The following is a 20,569-nucleotide window of genomic DNA, read 5'->3' on the forward strand; positions in this document are numbered from 1 at the left end:
AATTTACTCTGATTTGCGCTGAACATAAGTAACATTAGTGGTTAAAAATTGTTTAATTTCATTGACATGGAAAAAGACCACTGTATTTCAAAAATTGTTAATGATTAACCAACTATTGATTGATAACTCGGCCGACTATTGGCGAAATTGGTTACAATTGGCATCCCTACTTTCAACCTTGACTTTGTTTGTAGATGACTATTCAAAGCTATAACTATGATACAACCTGAAGGTCACCCATGATAGATGGAAAGCTAGAGTAATTCTGTGCTTTAGCTCCCAGAACTGGACAATACCACCTTAAAATTGATCTTGGCGAAAAGACCTAGTAAGTAATGGCACTTTCCTGCTACCTAGCACTGATCAACCTATAGAGGTCCTTTCAGTATCTCAGTGGCCAAACTGCCAGAAACAACTTACAGTGCCGCTTCAAAAACACCCAAAGTTTAATCGACTCCTTTAACACAATCTAAAAAAATAGTATAAATTATAAGAATAATATAAATAGTATTTACTGCAGGGCTGTTGTGTTGTGATATTTTGTTCCTGTTATTTTGTGCGTCTCCTGTGTTTCCCTGTAACTTGTTACGCTTACCCAAGAAATATCATTAGAAATAAGAGGATATCAGGTGTATGAATGCCAGAACCTGCTTTAGGGATGTGACTGAGTTCTAAGGAGCATGATAAGGGCATAAAGAGTCTGCATTTTTCAGTGAATAGCAAAGTAAAAACAAGCAAGCAAAAGTTAAAAAAAAAAACAGCAAATAATTAACATGGCATATGTGAGCAACTAATGAAGATCTGAGACAAGGGTAAAAGGAAAAATAAGACAAGAGAAGTAAATCCATGCTTTTCTCCCTCCACACTAGCCTGCAAAGAAGAGGACTAAATAGTCTGAAAAACATGTGTCGAGGGGAGTAAAAGACAGCCTTCTCTTATCCAAAACCCCACTGACCTTCTTAAAGCTGATTAGCTAGAACTAGAAACCCACTCTCTACCAAGATATTTAATGGTGTCTGATATAAATATTAAAGCTTTCTGAACTGTCCATGTTCATAGACTGTACCTTCACCTCATCTCAAAACTTGTGTGGTGTTGATGAAGTACCAACAATGTCAATTTTAAAAGCATCAAGCTTGTAAATGTATTCCATGTCCCTCAGCCAAGATTCTTCACACTCCACCCAGTCCTCAGTGTAACACTGAAATTGAAGAAAAGAGGGACCCTGGGCCTCCCTATGTGTACAGAGGTGTATTTGTGTATTCATAAAATGAATACTATACTCATATCACATTCTGAAGAAGGGAGGTGAGGTTCATAAAAAAGGGTAGAGAAGGAGGGGTGGAGAGAATGAGTAACAGGCGGATAATATCAGCAGGAGAGCATGGACAAAAGAGCTGAAAAGCAGCCAGAAAGAGGATGAAAAAACACAAAGAGGCCGACCACAATGATGCCAAGACAACAAAACCTCGAGAGGAGTGACTCAACAAAAAGTGCAGCTCTTGACTGGTTTAATCCACAGAACTGAAGGGCCAGAAACAACTGATTCACAGGGAGAGGACTATGGGTAGACATCACTTACTGCCAATTGCGAAATCTGTCCAAAATTTTCTGAAATAATATGCAACATTTTCAAATGTAAAATTTTACTACTTTCCAATGTATCTGCCTTTTTAATGTTACAATACTCATAACAAAAAAATAACAAACAAACTGAACCAGCAGATGACATACCCAAAAGTGATGGGTCTTTATCAAAATAAAGGTTACTACTTAGAGGAACCTGTAGCCATTCTCAACAATGCAATTATTTATATTTTGGTGGAAATTAAGGTTAGCTTTATAAGCATTAAAAAACATCAGTAGACCAGACCAGTAGATCAGACCAGCAGCTTAAGGTCGCTAATGTTAACAAACTTTAGATAGATTTTGCTGAACAAGTTCACTGACTTCACGACCCTTCTCTACTTGTGCAACTATATAAGTAGGAAGTGCTAATTCCATTAAAGCAGCAGTAATCAGTTTTTCTTGGCCACTTGGTGGCAGAACTCCACAACAAGGTGAAATCAAACATATTTGGCATGTTTATGATCTTACTTTATGTTGACATGGCTAATGTGTTAGCAAACAACTGCTTATTTCCACATCCAGCAGACACAGAGTAACATTAGCATTCATTTAGGGTTAAGTTTGTGTCAACCTGATGAATATAAGTCCAATATTCACTCTGCTTTTAGGTCTGTTTTGGTCTCCACCATGACCTGAGAAAAATATAGTAGTGCAGCTTCAATGGGGTAGCTGGACTGACATTTATTCAAAGCTAATGAAACTTAATTCAATTTTGTGGAGCGTATCAAACAGTGGTGGCTTTGTTTATCTACTATGATACTGAATAAAATGTGTGGAAACCTCTCTGACCAATGAGAAGTCTGGGGCAGAGGGACGTACTCCATCCTGTCTATCACCCAGAGTCACTTAGCTAGATGGTTGGTTATGTTGATCTTATGTTGGTTTGAATAACCAGAGATCTGATCTTTATTCTATTTTATTACTTACAAAGTATTAAAATATTTAATCTTAAATATAACAGGTTATTCATTTCTCATGATTGTTCCCCTAAATACAAAAATAATAAATATATAAATAAAAACATGTCTTTGTTTGTTTGTTTCAAAACAGTGCCCTGTACCTACCAGCCACACCTTAATCTTACCCTGTCTTATTTAAAATGATAGAAAGGCATCCAAGCCTGTCATTCAATCTGATGCTGTTCGGGTTTATTTCACCATGTTGCCAATGACAACACAACTCTCTGTCTGCTGTAAGACAGGATGTGGCAGTGTTGATTCCTGTTACAGTGTTAGTTACACCGAGCTGCAGAGTAGCACTGTAGACAGAAGCTGAGCACCACAGCTGTAAGTACATGCGTGTGGGTGAAAATGTTCCATGACTATGCCGGAGTGTGCAAACGGAGACAAATACATGATGTCCAGGTTAATCACTCTTACAGTGACACTGTTAATCCTTACTATGTAAAGCTTATATCCTTGAGTGACAGACAGGGAAGCTGTATTCTTTCTAACTCTTCATTCCCCTTTTTTTTACTTTTCAAACTTGCAGTCTTCAGACGCAAGCCACACTGACTCAAGTGACATCATTTGAGGACATTTGTCAGATTTCACACAGTTCCCTCTGGAGACAATAAAGGGTTTATGAAACTTCACTGGAGATGAAAACATACACTGCTAAATCAGCAGGGAACACCAAATGCATCCCTTATCGGACTGGCCTGTTGGAACATCTAGCCATAGTCTTCAAGGCACAAGGATTCAATACTTATAGCAAACTATTTAACACCTTTAGATCTCTGCTGGTACATCCTAAAGACACAACCCTCTAAAGAGGAGGACTAGAGTGGTGTCTAACAATACTTGCAGAAACTTAGGGGAGCTCTACATCCGTGAAACAGCAAGGACCTTGGACAAGAGACTGAAGCTGTGTCCCAATTCCATTCTGTATAGTAAATATAAGCAGGTTTTGAGTATGTAATGTGTTCGCCCTGGGAAAAGGATACTGTATATAATTAGTATGCAATATGTAATTGGGAAACACTGTAAATGAACACCAGAAACAGACAACACTAGCCATCTGTGAACACCAGACAAAAGCCAATAACAGCATCACACGACCGAGGTTTTACGCTTACGTCACATGATGACAATTTAGCAAGTGCCATTGTCTCAAGAACTCCATGCAATATGGTCATAAGATCTGGAAAGCACCAGTACGAAAATCTTGGGATTAGGATATCTTTATTCCAATACGAACTTCATTCCTGTGTCCACCAAAGGTCTAACATGTTTAGCCTAGCTTTGCACACAGGCTGGAAGCAGCGGGAAACTGGAAGCCTAGCTCTGTCCAAAGTGGATAAATATATAAATAAATACATTTATTTTTTTTTAAATTAATTAATTAATTAAAAAAAAAAAAAAAAATCACATTTCAATAGTTCAACAGCTTTTTTATTTATTTTCAACATCATAGAACAAATGTTTTAGTTGTTCTATGATGTGAAAGACAAATTTTTAACATCACATGTTAAATACACAAAAGTGTGGTATCAGCAGTATGCATTTGAGATATTTATTGCGCAACAACTGCTTGATGTATTGACAACATCTCAGAGGACTTGTATGGTTGCCAGGTCTGCAGTCGATGTTGTGACGATCCAAGATCCAGGTGACTCAGCTAGATAACAAGATACAACATGTAAATGAAATTGTTTTGGGACATGTCAGACTTTTGATGAAGTTACACATCAGTCTGTACTGAAAGCACAGAGACTGAATGTTACTTTAATAGAAAACAAAAAAATACCACTATGGTTCAACCATTATAATTTGTTATGATTACTGTCAATACCTTTATTCGCATTACCTTTAGTTTTCCCCATATTTTGAACATAGAGATGGGATTTAATGTGGGGGCAGAGTACTGTGCTGGGAAAAACTGGCTACAAGAGACGAAGAAGGGATGTTTCCTCACAGCAAGTGGGTAAAGATGGTGGCGTTAGACACTTCCTGACATTAGTTTTCAGTCTATAATAGATTATAGAGAGTAACTCTCCTTTCCTGATCTACTGTAGAAATCAAGTCGAAACTCATTCACTTGTCCTCCACTCAATCTGTCTCTTTCCTCCTACACCAACTTCTCTCCCCGTCCATCTTGCACCCTTGCTTCTTTCCACCGGCTTCTCTCTCCTCTTTCCCTCCTACAGACTGCAGGCTTTGCTTTAGTTTTTGTAAGCAAAGTTCAGTGTGTTCATGCAAAAAGGGCAATACACTACAAGCATAGTCAGACAGTATAACGGGCCCAAAATAAAATGGAGTAATTATAAAATATAAAAATAATAAAGTAATTATAAATTATAAATATAATATTATAAATATAGTATTAGTATTTCTGCAATTCCAGTGTTGCCTACAGGTGACTGATGTGCATGCAGAGACACAAGCAGTTTAAAGGGGGAGAGTGTAACCCAGGTTATATTCTGTCGCTACAATTTACCGATGTCCCATAAATGGCCATTAAAGGCCATGTGTGACATAAGATAAAAATTTATTCCATGATTGTTAACATTAGACTTTTGTCAAAGGTCAGTCTTGGGGGTCGTCAGCCAGATCAAGTGGTGTAAATAAAGATAAAGTATGTCTGCAAAACAAAATGGGAATGTCACTGGATGAAATCTCAGGTAGTCAAAGTTATTACTATTCATTCTAAGGGGGACATGAATGTGTGTACCAAATTCATGGCAATCTATCCAAAAAGTGTTGAGATATTTCAATCAAACCACAAATATTAACCTGATCGTTGCACTAGACAAAAACTTAAGGGATCACCAAATTCATTCAGATATATCATTTGGATACCATGAATGCATATACAAACTTTTTTGCCAGTCATTGTGTATATTTTGACATATTTCACTGGGTAAGTGAAAACTCTCCTGGTGCCGCTACACAAAAAGTCAGGGGATCACTGAAATTGTTAGATAAAAAATTAAATGTATGAACAAAATTGTATGGCAATACGAATAATCACCAAATAATCATATCTGACAAGCTGAAACCAAAGACTTCTATAAATACAAAAATAGGAGGTGGCTATAAATACAAATTACAACAAAAAAGCCGACCCCCCAGTATCAAAAAAAAGAATTTTTTTTTTAAGAGTTCAGAACTGGGCCCTGCCTTAGGCATGCATTATATATTATAATATAATGTATGTGTCATCTGTCATCTATGTCAGTATCTTGCAATCCTTCTGAAGAAAAGAAAAGAAGAAGTTTTTGTTGTAATGTGAGAAACAAAATAAAAAAAAAAAAAAAAATAAAAAAGCCTGCAACCCAAGGAATGTTTTACTATTTTGGGAGTAGCAGCAATAATTAATATTTCACTTTCGTCAACATTCAACTGCATAGTTTAGGACTATCCATATTTTCCCGTTATGCAAATTTGATAGTCTGCTAAAATCACGAGGATTAAAAGAAAGTTACAACTGGGTATCATCTGCATAAAAATGGTAGGAAGCACTGTACCGGCTGACAATGTGACCGAAGTGTAAAATGCATGGAAAACAGTATAGGACCAAGGATAGAAGCTTGAGAAAGACAGCAAGTAACTGGACAAAAGAGGAATAGAGGCCAATTGTGACAGAAAATAAATGGCCTTATAAGAGAGGTACAAGACAAACCATTTAAGAGTGGTAGCATTGACAGTTACAATGGCAGAACTCAAATCAAATTAATGCAAAAACCTTCATACTCCAACCAACTTCAAGCATTTTTGTAATCCCCAACAGCATAAATTCTGTCTGAAGCCGCAATCAATACTACTGAAGTAATTCAAGAGCAAGAGCCCTTTTATAAAACTTCCATATACAGTGCAGGATAATGAACATGCATTCAACTCTCACTGACCCATTTATACCAGACTGCTGTCATGGTTTAATCCCCGGTCATCACAGTTTCTACAAGATCTGTGTTTGCAGTTGAAGTTCCCTGCATGCCATTACTCACTACTACACCTTATATAAATCTGTGGTCCAAGTGGTCATCTTTCAGTTTAGTAAAATGCTGCTGGAAAAAAAAGGTCTCTGGACTTCCTTTATTTGGTATCCTTATGAAAAGTGAAGGCAGCAACTTTCACTGCACAATCATCGTCTCTGTGATGAGCTGATTTTATTAACTAAAATGTTACAGTAATCCTACAATAACTCTATAGGATCTGAATACATCTGTGAACAAACCTTGTCACTGCCACCCCTCCAAGGCCCCATGCCTTTTCTAACCTCTATCATGTACCGACTTCCTTAGTGAATCAGCCATCTGGACACCAAACACGGTGGGAGTTAATGGATCTGCTGGGTTACATAAGGCATGGCCTTGGCTTTCATTATTCACCAGCAGTCAACTCCACACCATTAGATTATTTACACACACTCTTATAGTGTTTCATCGTGTTGTAGGACAAGCATAGGTCCAGGAGGAATGGGAGTGAGGCCCATTAACTAATGGCTGCCTGCTGATCCTGGTGCAGACAGCAGCTACAACACAAAAAATAAAGGAAATAAAGAAAGTAGAGACCCTTGCATGCATTCCCTGGTTTTAAATTTAGCCTGAGACCTCTGGTTTAGGTCATCTTTGCGCCAGTCTCTATATCATCCTGTCTATCTATATTATGAATTGTCAAAACATTTAAAACAAGATTGTGTTGCCTGTTAATGTTTCCTGTTATAGCTTTATGGAGCTAAATTACCTTTGAGACAGAGGTGAGGTCAATGTCGAAAAATGAAATACAGAAAGTATTGCGAGATTAATAGAACAGTTGGTTTAGATCTTTCCATGGGTTTTTTGTCCGCACTAACAAAAATATAGAATAATGCCTAATAATGTTATCCTTTAAAACAGTGGTCCATTCTGAGTGGATCATGAGCATATGAGCAAATTTTCAGAACAGTGCTTTTATGTTAAAGTATTGTTTAAGCATGATTATACATACTAAGACATGCAGTTTTACAGTGCCAGTATCCTTCAATTTACCAATGCCTGTAGCTTTGTTGGTCATGTGGTCTTTGCCTTGCATCTTGTGGCAAACCCCTTACCTGACCTTAATTATTTCTATACGCTAGTCTAAACTAAAAGCTAGTCTAAACTAAAAGCTAGTCTAACGTATTAGTCAATCATTAATGGACAACAATTTATCAAATGATTTATCATTTAAGCAACTTTCAAGCAAAAATAGCAAAACTTCACTGGTTCCAACCTCAAATTATTATTTTCTGTTTTTTTTATTTTTTCGATGATAGTAAACTGAATATCATTGGGTTTTGCACTGTTGGTCAAATAAACCAACATTTGAAACATTATGGGCTCTGGTAAACTAAAAAGGGGAATTTTTCAAGATTTGCTTAGATTTCACAGAACAGATAATTAATTGTGAAAATAATCGATATATTGGTCAGTAATGAAAATAACTGATAGTTGCAGCCTTAATTTAAATGTTGTTGATTATTATATCTGCCTAATGCTCAGTGTGAGCTAGTATAGGCTCCAGCTCCCCACAACCCTGATCAGGAAACTGTTAAGAGAGAATGGGACTAAATAAAATTGAATGGGTGTTATGTTAGCCTACGTGTGGAACATGACTTAATGAATTAGGAGAACGTGGACCCAAAGGCCATACCAGTTGGTCTGTTAAAACGTAATGTAGTTTAAGAAGAAAAAAAAAAAAAAACAAGAACAAGCAATCAACAACTCTGGAAAAAAATACTTCCCACTTTAGAGGTTAGCTTGCGAATGCAATGTCTCTCTCAAGCGTCAGATATGATGCAACTTATGAAAGTTCCCTCCAGCACATGTAAATCTTGAAATGCTCAGAAAGCACCGAAAAAATACAGCTCATTGTTTCTTCTATTTGGCAGTCTTCAGCCAGTTGAAAACTGGTTGCACAGCGACACTTTCATCCTCATAACCTAGCTGCTGCCATCCAGTTGCATAATAACATGCTATCGACCAACAGAGTCAGTACCTAATGAACAATGGCTATAGCAACTGTGGAGGAGTTCTAAGACACACACACGCACGCACGCACGCACGCACACACGCACACACAATGTATGTATGGCACAGTATATATTTGTTGGCAGACTGGTAATGTTGTCTTACAGCCTCTATGTCTTTGCCTTTTTCTCTGGTTACCTCCCATGGGACTAGGGAGGGATTCCCCCTCCCCGACAGCTGTTGTGATCTGAGAGGGAAAACACACCAGCAGGTTTTAGACAGAGAGTCAACAAAGAGAGAGCTTTCAGACATGAAACTAAAATACTGTAAATAAAAGCGTGGCCAAAGAATTGAGCATACTGCAGCCTCATTTACCCTCCATTGGAAAAAAGGAGGTCAACTGAAAAATAACCTCTGGTCCCTGTTAATGCAACAATGCATGAAGATGTACACGCTGCTCTCTGCTATAAGAGCAGAGCTTCTTTCTATAATTATACAAGCCTTGTCATTCATCAGCTGACATTAACAACTTGTCCAGTATTCATCAGTTCATGAAAGACTCTCTCCACTTTCCCCATGAACATCTTTTTTTGAATTAGTTGACTAGTTGGTTCATTCCACCTAACAGAAGCAGACCCATCTGGCATTTTATCTTCTGTGACATTTACAACAAAAGTCCTTTAGGACGGGCTTGAATGGACAGTTGGATGGAAAGATGTTGGCGGACAGAAATTGTGGGGCAATCAGGAAGGCAAAGCAGTGACGATTCAAAGTAGAAGACAGACAAAGCAGAAGTGAAGATTGTATGTAAAGGCAGCCCACATCCGCAGCACAGAGGAAATAGAAGATGCAGGGTGGGGACGCATGCACGCGCACACACACACACACACACACACACACACACACACACACACACACACACACACACACACACACACACACACACACACACACACACACACACACACACACACACACACACACACACACACACACACACACACACACACACGAAAGCATGCACGCACATACACACACACACACACACGCGGTGCACAAACATGCATGTACGAAGTCTCATTTAATAGTATTTTAATTAAGCGTCCCTGGCTGCTTCTAGCCACCTCAAGAAAATCTGCTCTAATTGGCTAGCAGCACTGGATGGTTAAACTAGAAAAGCAATGAAAATCTGTGTGGATCTTAGATAAGATGATGTAATGCTATGATTAAATTCCATCAACACACGGGCAAGCGAGAAGGGTCTTACTTACTTGGTTTCAAAACATTTCAAATCACTCAAACATTTAAGAGCAGGGAGATGGCTAACAAAAGCTAGCAGCTCTGTGAGACTGTGCTCAGGCACAGCCCTGCTTTGAGCTGAATGCTAACATCAGTGTGCTAACAAGCTCACAATGACAATGTTAATTTTGTTCAACAGGTATATTTACCATATTCACCATCTTAGTTTAGTGTGTTAGCATGCTAACATGTTAATTAGCAGCAAACGCAAAGTACAGCTTATGCTGATTGGAACGTCATCTGTTTTGCAGGTATTGGAAAAATTAGATGAAATTAGATCGAAAATGAGGGGACTATGTTTTCAAGTTATTACAATTAATTCTGTGTGGACTGATTGCACCTGTGCCACAATTCATGACAATCCATCCAGTAGTTGTTGAGATATTTCACTCAAATGTAAACCCCATTGTGGCACTAGAAGGAAAGTCAAGGATAACCAAAATCATTAGGATTCATCCTCTAGGGACCACAAATGTCTCTACGAAATTTCATGGTAATCCACCTAATATTTGCCCACATATTTCACTGTGGACCAAAGTGGTGGACTGACTAACTGACCACCTGGGTCTGTTGTGGTCAAGTTCACACAAACTCCCATGGCAACAAGAACGAGTTAAGGAGAGAACTGAAATTATTGGGTAACTGTTTTATGAATCTGGCTAATTCATCATTTAGTCTCAAAACATCATCAACATTGGGATCAAAGATCCCCTAAGCTTACGAAGACACAAAGAGGCCAGAAGGAGGAAATGTCATTTACTAGCCCCTAGCTATCTGCCTAAATCTGATGCAGATGCAGTGGTAATTATGTTCTGGGCTGATAAGTCTATACCATGGTGGTATGAAGCTATTCTAGGAGTTGTTAAAGCTGTCAAAGCTGTATTCTACACAATGTTTTAGTTTTAGTTTTAGTAGTAAACTCTAGTCTCAGTCATAATGTACATAGCTGAAGCCAGGACTTTTTTTGCCATGAGGTGGGCTCATAATTTGAATCCAGTGCATCCAAGCTAACCACAGCTGTCGCCCTTCACAAGCTTCAAAGTTTTTTGGAGCTGCCTTTTAACCTTTATTAGTTGAGTCCTTGCACAGACTCAGCTCAAGCAACAGCTTCACTTTTTCTAGGTATATGTGCCTGAAAAGGGAGCGGAAGAAATTAACAGGAATTTCAGGCTGACTACAAACACTGGATTTTAGTGTTTTTTTAAACAGTATATATAATGACATTAACAGAGAGCCACTGTTATGGCCTTCAAACTGCTCAACCTAAAAGAAAAGAAAGACACAGGCCAAAGGGACTTTAAATCACCCTGGACATCTTATAGTATTTCACTTAAATTCACAGAAATGAAATGTAGTTCAGAATGGGCCACTGGGTGTGTAGACTAATGGAAAATAATTAAGCCCTGTTAAAAATTAAATCCATGAAATAACAATGTGGAAAACAGGGAAAAGTTTGGATATTTGATCAAAGGCCAACATCAGGCTTCATTGTAAACCCCTCTTCAGGGACATGGCATGGAAATATCCCTCCCCCTTACGCACACACACACGCATGCACACGCACGCACACACACACGCGCACACACGCACGAGCACACACACCCTCCTTCTTTCATTCATTATGTCTCTATGTCAGCTGCTGGCCTTCTAGGTTGTGGTGGTATGGATGTGTGTGTGTGTGCTGGCTGTCCAGCTCCCCTCCATGTCTTAACAAAAGGGTCTTGTCTCTCTCATCCCCAGAGGTCATAAAAGACTGGAGGTCAGTTTATTAACACTGTGCCCATACAACAACATCTCTATTGCCTCTGCTACTAAGCAAACTAAAATTCAACTTACAGGAGCCTTTGTCGGCCCCAACAATCATTTTTTTAATAAAGTATGAAGTAAGAACTCAATATCAAGGTTATTACTAAGAGGATGTCCCAATCCCAATCCAAGCCTTTTAATATTGAGCATCTGATGTTTTCATTTGTTATTTTCTACATTTTCTACAGTGCTCACTTGGTATAAGTTAGGCCTACAATAAAAGTCGAAAAGCATTTTAAGGAGAGACATTGTGGGTCTCTTGTGGCAGGAAGGTCTGGACTTGGATATGGACAGCATTAACACAATGCTTAAGTTCAACCACAGTTTTCATCTGGCAGCAAATACGAGGTGTGGTGCACCTGCAAAATGTTACTGAAATACAAATTAAGTGATTCTTCTTTTATTGCTTTTTAACCCAACGCAGCTCCACTTGCTGCATGTTGACATACTGTATCATTAACTGAGACTGCTGGCTGCTTTTTTTATTTTATTTTGTGTGCTGTACACTTCACTCACTCACAATGCTCTGTGCTTTCAGTGTTTTAATGGAGAGCGATGGGATCAGAAATGGACTGAAGTTACTGTACCAGGTCCTTAAAGCCCTCAGTGTGCTGCTAAGTTGTATGACGTGTCATCTAACCACATCTGCCTACTTTCACACCTCCACACACCTGGCCAATCACTGCATCACTGACTTTTGAAAGTCACAAAAAGACACTGCCTACCTCACTTCCACCTTCAGAGAGATGAACTGACAAGCGCTTTAACTGAGGTCTTAACAAATGCTGCCACAAATGTGATGCTTAATGTTTTGAGCTTGCTTCCTCTCTAAATGAGTCTCCATGATCTTGCTATCGAAACTCTCAACAATCATTTCCACTGCAGGCTCATCATTTTTGCACTTAGAAACAGAGACAGAAAACTGATGAAGTTTTTTTTAAGATTTAGAGCTGAAACAATGACTCCATTAATCAATTAGTTGATTGACAGAAAACTGACTATTTTGATAGTCTTTGATCAAGTTAAATGCTAAACATTTCCCATTGTTGGGCTCTGGGAAGCTATAAAGGGCATTTTCACTATTTTCTGACATTGTATATACAAAACAATTCATTGACAAAATAGTCAGTATATGAATAAGAAAAATCATAATCACTTGCAGCTCTTTTTAGACTCTATAAACAGCTGACTTGAACAGAATCACAGACAACCTCAGCAATTATTACTAGTCCCATGCAAACAGGGCTCTTTCTGCCTTCCTGACATCAGATTTACCATAATTACCAGCTTCCAACTTGTAAATGCCACTCACATCACCATTCAAAATCCAAGTGGTAATTACGACTGGGAAACAGGATTATTCTGAAAGCTCTGATACATTAGTATTGATGCTTAATATTACGGAAGTGCCTGAAAACCAAACTTATTTTCACACTCATATAGGACTGGACTAAATAAATAAATAAATCACACATAATCCCCTACTCATACATTCATTTTTGGCATGAAAGTGATTTGACATTGGCACCAAATATCTCTCATTTGATACCTTTAGTCCAGGAACACTAATACCATACAAAACCCATACAGAGCAAACCATAATTATAAAAGCATTTGCCCAAGGCTGGGCTGTATATTCACTCTGCAACAACACACAGACTTATGAGTCCAGAAGGTGCACACAACATACAATGGCTGGGCTTTGTTCCCTTCAACCGCTCTGAGCTACTGGGAAACACTCTGCAAGACGCAAGCCAAGTCCTCCTCTTTGTGTGTGTGTGTGTGTGTGTGTGTGTGTGTGTGTGTGTGTGTGTGTGTGTGAGAGAGAGTGTGTGAACCTTTGACCTTCCTGAGGGAAGCTGCTCCAGTGGGGAAGAAGGGGGGCTGATGTTATCATAAACACCAATGGGCCTCCAAAGCCGAGTCTTCTCCCAGTTTAACCTGCATATTCATCGCTTTTTGTAACACAGCACAGCTTCACTGATATCCTGCCCCCTGTAACTAACTCTGGTTAAGATGAGCTGTCTGTCAAGATAACAGTCGCTACCTTTCCAGCATCAAACATCACAGAAATGAAGGAGTGGTTGCTGGAAGAAGTGGAGAATTTAGCAGCTATAGGGCAAGATATTTATTTCAAGGGAGACCAAAACAGAGCTACAGTAAAAGGAGAAGGAAACTTTGACTTCAGAAACATTGGACTTCAACATTAGTCAGCTGGCCCAAAAAAAAAAAGACATGAATTCGATGCTCATGTTGCTGTGTGTCTAGTGGATTTGCGTGTTTGCTAACAGCAGACAACAATGGTATATTGGAATCAAAGGCATTAGGAGTGGGTGATGTAGATAAAATCCTCTCGTGGTATACTGTGTGTACTTTTATATTGCAATATTGATATATATCGAGCAGCAAAATAAAATACCTTTAATAAATCAAGAAACTTTTTTTGTGTTGGTGCAAAAATCATAAAGCAGTCCTGCTCACTGATTTGCAACATTGCCCACAATGGCCTATTACACACATAGATATTAGACGGACAGGTACCCAAGCATAACTGATGTCGCAAATTTTGTCACAGCTTACAAATTTACACCTGAAACAATTAGTCATATAATCTACAACAATTTTGATAACCTATTCATCTTTTTTTTTTTTTTACCAAGCAAAACACCAAACATTACCTTGTTACAGCTTTTCAAATATGAGAAATTGTTGCTTTTCTCTGTCTTATGTGACAGTAAACTGAATATTTGTGGGTTTTGGACTGTTGGTCAGACAAAACAGGACGTCAGAAAATGTCACTTAAGGCTTTAGGGAAGTGTAACAGCCATGTTTCAGCAATTTCTGACATGTGTTAACCAAATGATTAATAAATTAATCAAGAAATTAATAGGATAATTAGATTAATTAGTGGTGAAAATAATTGGTTATTGCAGCCCTAGACTAACAGTATATATTGTCATATTGTGCAACTACAGAAAGCAGCAACAATAGAGCCTGATACAACACGATGTGTAAACAACTGCAGACAGAATTGTTTTGATTTCTGTTTTAAATGTCGCGGTTCTGTCATTTTCAAAGGTTTGATCATACGCGTGCGCCTATCTAAACCTTGATTAAAGTGTCAAGTGTCAAGGATGTCATGTACCAATGCACATCCATATGCACCGATCAGCCACAACATTAACACCAGTTACTGACTAGTGTCTGCAGATATATATATTTATGAAAACATATACGCACACCATTCAGCCAAAACATTAAAACCAATAACTGGAATTAATGTTGTGGCTGAACAGTGTATATAATGTGCTTACAATGTACTGGTAATGCATCAGGGCCTCATCAAGTATCTTTCCTCCTCACTTAACATGAGGATTAGTTTAAATCTAACCTGGATAGACATAGCTGAAGAAAATCATGACAGTCTGGTGAATCAGCCAGGACTGTCACCACCCACAATCACACACGCACACACAGAAACAGAAGTTGCAGGGGCAGGACTCTCAGCCAGGCCCTGTATCTCACCGCTGATATAATGTCTGTGCGACTAGACCTAACTACCAGGTATCTGAGTGAAACTGAGAGCATCTCATTACTCAAATACTAGAAATGACCATACAGATATTCTAAGTGGTGCAAAAGCATGCATTAAAAACTAAATGTCTACAACTGGGTCTATAGCAGAGCATGACCCAAGAATTAGAGCTGACTGAATAACATATGAGTCACCATGAGCCAGTGTGAATGGCAGTGATGCCAGCCGCAGCCTTGTTCAGAGTGGAGGTGAAGCCAAGGCTGACTGAAATGATAAAAATGTCCCAAGTGGTATTTTGAGATTCCTCCACATCCCTCAGAAATTTGTCAAACTTCAAGACTTCCCCAGTTTGGAAGAAACAAAAATTCCCAAACTCCTATATGATAATCCGTGTTCTGTGGAAGGTGAGAATTCTTGTTGCAGACCTTTCTAACAATAGATATTTTTTGATCCGTCACAGCAGGACAAATTAGCATTGGGTATTGTAAGAATTTTTTACCAGTACTGATAGCATACCTTAGTTTCCGTACCAATACCAAAACAATACTTCCTCCATGCCTCACCTCACTTTTTCTACAAAACAGTTTTTTTCATTTAACAAAACAATAAATGTCATGTTGTGTCTACACATAAGTAGCCAGACTAGAACTTTCCCTAACTTAAATAGTCTAAACTTGACAGAATTCTGATTTGAATAAAGAATTAACAAATCAAAGAACACATTACAAATCTGTTTATGCATTGAATCTTCATTTTTGAAGGGGTACTCCACTATCTATCACAGGAAGTTCTGTTTGCTAGTGACAAGGATTACTACTCACTCTTTGAAAACAGTTGTCTAATGTCTTCTGTGGCTCTGGATGAACATTGTCAAGTCTGCAATTATAACCCTGATGATGTCATAGTGATTTCATCAGGGTTACCTCTGCTCAGGCTTGGAAAATACAAACGAATACCAGAAAGATTGCATTACAAACTGGAGGTGTGGAGTTTAAAAGACATGGGCAAGGGAGTGTTTTACAGAAGACTTGCATTTTGGAAAATCCTTACTGGAGATAAAAGTCAGGATATCTCGGACTCTCCTGCATGATTTATTTTACTCCATCTCTTTTTTTCTTGTCTCTGTCCCTTCTGATTCTTGGAAGTGTAACACTAAATTGCTGGGCTACACCTTTAAGCACAAATTCCAGAAATTCACTGGTTCCAGTTTCTCAAATGTGAGTATTTGCTGGTTTTCTTGGTCATATGAAAATAAACCTAATACATTTTGCAGCTCCTTTCTGAAGAAGACCTTGGGATACAGTTGAAAGCTTTGAAAAAGCAAAAAGTGGACTGTGGAACACTTGAATGGAGTTACACCTACATTTAATGAGTCAATATGTCCACTGTAAAAAAAAAAAAAAGGTCAACTGCAGGGCTCTAATTCATGATGTTGATTTATCAGCACAGCTGTCTGCATTCAGTGGAGATAACACTAACATAAAAATTATGAGTAATTTAACTTGTTCCTCAGTTTCTGGGGACTCCCCAGGACTCCAGCATAGGACAACTGGATCCTTGCAAGACCCCTACTGGACCTCTGGAAGTATTAAGAATACTTCGAAAACTCACGTTACCTGATAAAGACTTGCTCAGGAATTCATTAGACCCTCTCATGCACCACTTCATGGTATTAACTTGCAAAAGACCATGATCATAAATGACACAGCTGCGGCCAAGATATCCTGACTTTTATTCCCTGGTATGGGTCAAGCTCCAAAACACTGGATCCTATACTTCCCATAATTCAAGTCGAGGGTATCTTTCATTATACCCTCCAAGCCTGGCAAATGCCCAAGTCTTCAAATTCCATGCCACCAGGTTCTAACGCAGCTTTTCTACTTAACATTTTCAGTCCCCAAGCCCAAGATGAGAACTCTGATGACTTCACTACGATGTCATCAGAGGTTATTTGGTCAGACTTGACAAAGCTCCTCCAGAGCCACAAAGACATTATACAACTGTTTTCACAAGCTGAGTACTACTTCTCATGAATAGTAAACTGTACATTGCTATGTACAATCAGTGGAGTGCCGCTGTAAACCTAACTTTAAGAACCATATCTATATATTTTACTTATTTGCCTAGCTGGATTATTCACTTATCCAAGGACCTGCACTTGGATAAACACATCCTAATCACGTGGCATTACATTAGGTATGGGATATATTCATCACTTCCATTAGGGTTGGGTTGCTCTTGTGCCAGGTGCCTGTCTGTGTGTGTGTTTACGTGTGTTCCAGGCCTCCTCATCCCACAGGACCTAGACCTGGGTTGTTATGAGCAGATGGTCATAATTACCAAAGCACAGAAAGCAGCAGCAGAGCATAGGCTGTTATTGGTTTAAATTGCTGCGTAGCCAGATTGATTTCAGCAACCTGGATGGGGTAATCCTCTTTTCAACAAGGCAAGGCCAAGGTAGTTCCCTTTAATCCACTGTCGTCCACACCTACGTCACTGTGAAGTTTAACTCTCTGTTGTTGTTGTTATCAGTAGCCTTCTTCCGTCCTGTGCAACTTAGCTCAGTGAGATGCAGTGACACACAATCAGGCAGGTTAGTAAATGATTGCCATGATGTTTCATTATGGGCTCATCATGCAATACAGAAAACACTAAACACAACCAAAACTACTGTTAAAGCCCAAAGTGTGAAGCTGTGAACAACACAGGAACTAGTGAAAGAATATCAGACGTTAAATTAAACGAGACAGCGAGACTGGAAATGCAGAAGGTTTTCATTCGCTTATAAGACGATATATTGAGGAAGGGGAACTGGCATGTCTGACGTTTCTCTTAATTTTCCTCTTTGAAGTTCACTTCAAGAAAACAACACGCCAACCTCCTTTCAAAAGGCTGAAACTCCTACCCCACAGAACATGGCTCGACTTTCATATAGTCCAACAAGCAGGGACTTTCATTTAAAAAAAAAAAAGGAACATTCTTGAAGTGGTGCACACTGCACGCTAACGGCAACACTCAGCTCACACTGCAGTTTGATGGGAAACGGACCACTTTTAAAAATGTATCATCATTGATAGAACTACATTTTGGCGAAGAGTACATGTGCCAAAGCAAGAAGCTGGTCCTGGTGATTTGAAAGAAGTCTTATTTGATATTTCACTAGCTATCCAGTTACGGTAGTCATCAGGACTACAGGATGAAACTGTTGAGTTATTTGAAGGAGTTGTGTGAAACGTGTCTGGGTTGAGGGAGGATGCGCCTCCCCAGTTCGAAGAAAGAAGCAGGTGGCGATAAAACAAAAGGCGGTTCTCATAATAACAGCTAGCTCGCTGGTACTGCTTTGTAAGTTGAAAAAGGCAGAGAAAAAAAAAACTGACCTGCATGTGTAATGTCGGACAGGTCGTAGTTCCGGGCGCTTCGGGGAAACTCTTTCAGTTTGCGGTTGGACAAATTGAGAGCCCCACTCGCGGCAGCCTCCTCAAGCGCCTTCTCCACGCTCCGGCTGGCCGCTACTGTGGCCGGCAGCTGGGCTCCATCCCCAGCAGCCATCAAACGGACAGGTCTATCTCCTCTTTTACTTAGTTTGAGGCTCCCGCTCCTCTTTCATACCCCGTAGATCCTTCTAAACTCCAAACTGAGCGCCGTTTAAACTTCTCTAAAAGTACAATATTAAATCCAAGAAAACTCGGTAAACGATAGGAGTTTTGGCTGCTGCCCTCACACGACGGGAGCTTTCGGTTCCACTACTAAACGAGAGCTTATGCTGTCAATCTGTCAGGAAGTTGCATAAAGCACGAGCATTTCGCAACAGTTTTACGGGAAGACTATGTCTTTCCTTCAAAATAATAGTGCAAAACTTGCCACCCAAAGAACAAAAAAGTCATCACTTGTCCGCAACATTCATTTCATATATTTCATAAGAGTGCTGCATCGAGCTGATTGGAGGCTTGTTAAAATGTATAGATTCAACATGCAATCACGAAGAGGGAGCTGCTCAGAAGACTCTTTCTTAATGATCTCATGTGATGTGATAAAACTGATCAACCTTTTTTCATAACCTTTTTGTTGGGTCAGTGTTTGCTTTTTGTTGGTCTTTTTGGTTTGACTTTTCAGCAACATAAAGAACCTCTTGAATCCAGGAGCCCATGGTTTGCCAGGTGACTAAATCCTCCACGTTCTTCGGCTGATTCCAGCATTTTTTGACTCAAACTTTTCCCATCAGGATTAAGAATTTCTCAGCCAGATTGTAATGGCCGCACAGGGAGGGCTAAGAAAAGAGCACCTTCGTGTGCAATTAAACAGTGACTTTTTATTTTAAATGTCCAATTTTCCTACTAATATCCTAGAAAGTTTCTTTGAAAGAATTATGTAATCTGGTACTAATTATACTGACAAACGTCTGGGACAGTTGTTTTATTTATACTTCAGTTGTCAGTTTTGACAGGAATTTCCTGAAAAGAACTTCTACATTTGAATAAGACTTTAAGACAATACAATTCAGTAACAAACTCAATAAATAAAATGTGAAAATCTAATTCATTACAAAAAAAATCACAGAGACTTTGTGGGAATCGGGCTGGGACTTCAAGTCATGATATCAGTATTTCTAAATCTTGGCTATGGTCCTGACATGACCTGAACTTTGTGGCAGTCTTTAAAGAAATTTGTTTTGTTTTTTGTTTTTTGTTTTTTATTGGTATGCTTTGGAAAATGGTTGCATATACAACGTCTTTGTAGTTAGAAATTCACATACTTGTGTTTTGACAGACAGTGAGGCCTGGCTGTGCTGCTGCAGTGAGGGTACGGTAACAAACGCAGAGAGTTTGGTACAAACAAGACTGAAACTTCGGAAGATCCCCTCTTGATTTGTCCAACGCTGTTGGTTGAAGCCTCAGATAGCTTCAGCTGAACTAGATGATGTATTTTTGCTAGGACTGTGGAATTTCTCCCCAGTCCCTTCTATTGGAATGTCATCGGGGAAGGGATCATTTCAAATTGGGGACAGACAGGAAGGAGTGATCACAGTTACTCCTCTGACAGACATTTGAGCATGTAAGTATTATTTTAGCACAGACAATTAAAAAATGTGAACCCACATGTGAGCCTTTATATAAGCAACAACAATGATGAAAACGGAGAAAAGTAACCATAAAATCAATGTATCTCTTGTGTTGAAAACGTAGAAAAGTATCACTAGTGGTTAGTTATTGTTGGAAGCTTGCAGGTGATAATTTGATATTTTAGACTGACACGTTTGATTGAAACAGCAGCAACTTGGTGTGAAATAGATGTGAATTGTATGTTCACTATATACATCATTGTCCTTGAATTTATTCACAGAATGCATATACCGAACTTTGTGTTTCGCT

General features: G+C 38.9%; 1 protein-coding gene across 3 annotated transcripts in view; it reads right to left on the reverse strand.

Moving 5' to 3' along the window:
* lrch4 (leucine-rich repeats and calponin homology (CH) domain containing 4) overlaps nt 1–18,964 on the reverse strand; it is a 57,285-nt gene extending 38,321 nt beyond the window's left edge. For 2 of the 3 annotated variants that reach the window (XM_040140277.1, XM_040140274.1), the window contains exon 1: nt 18,578–18,964. In XM_040140277.1, the coding sequence (XP_039996211.1) occupies nt 18,578–18,749 (172 nt within the window). In that variant the 5' untranslated portion in view covers nt 18,750–18,964. Of the gene's footprint in view, nt 1–8,725; nt 8,808–18,577 lie in introns of all 3 variants that reach the window. The other variant, XM_040140276.1, reaches the window with a different exon arrangement.
* Nucleotides 18,965–20,569: the final 1,605 nt, after the last annotated feature.

Source organism: Xiphias gladius, chromosome 12 (assembly GCF_016859285.1).
Source record: "Xiphias gladius isolate SHS-SW01 ecotype Sanya breed wild chromosome 12, ASM1685928v1, whole genome shotgun sequence".
Classification (NCBI taxonomy): Eukaryota; Metazoa; Chordata; class Actinopteri; order Istiophoriformes; family Xiphiidae; genus Xiphias; species Xiphias gladius.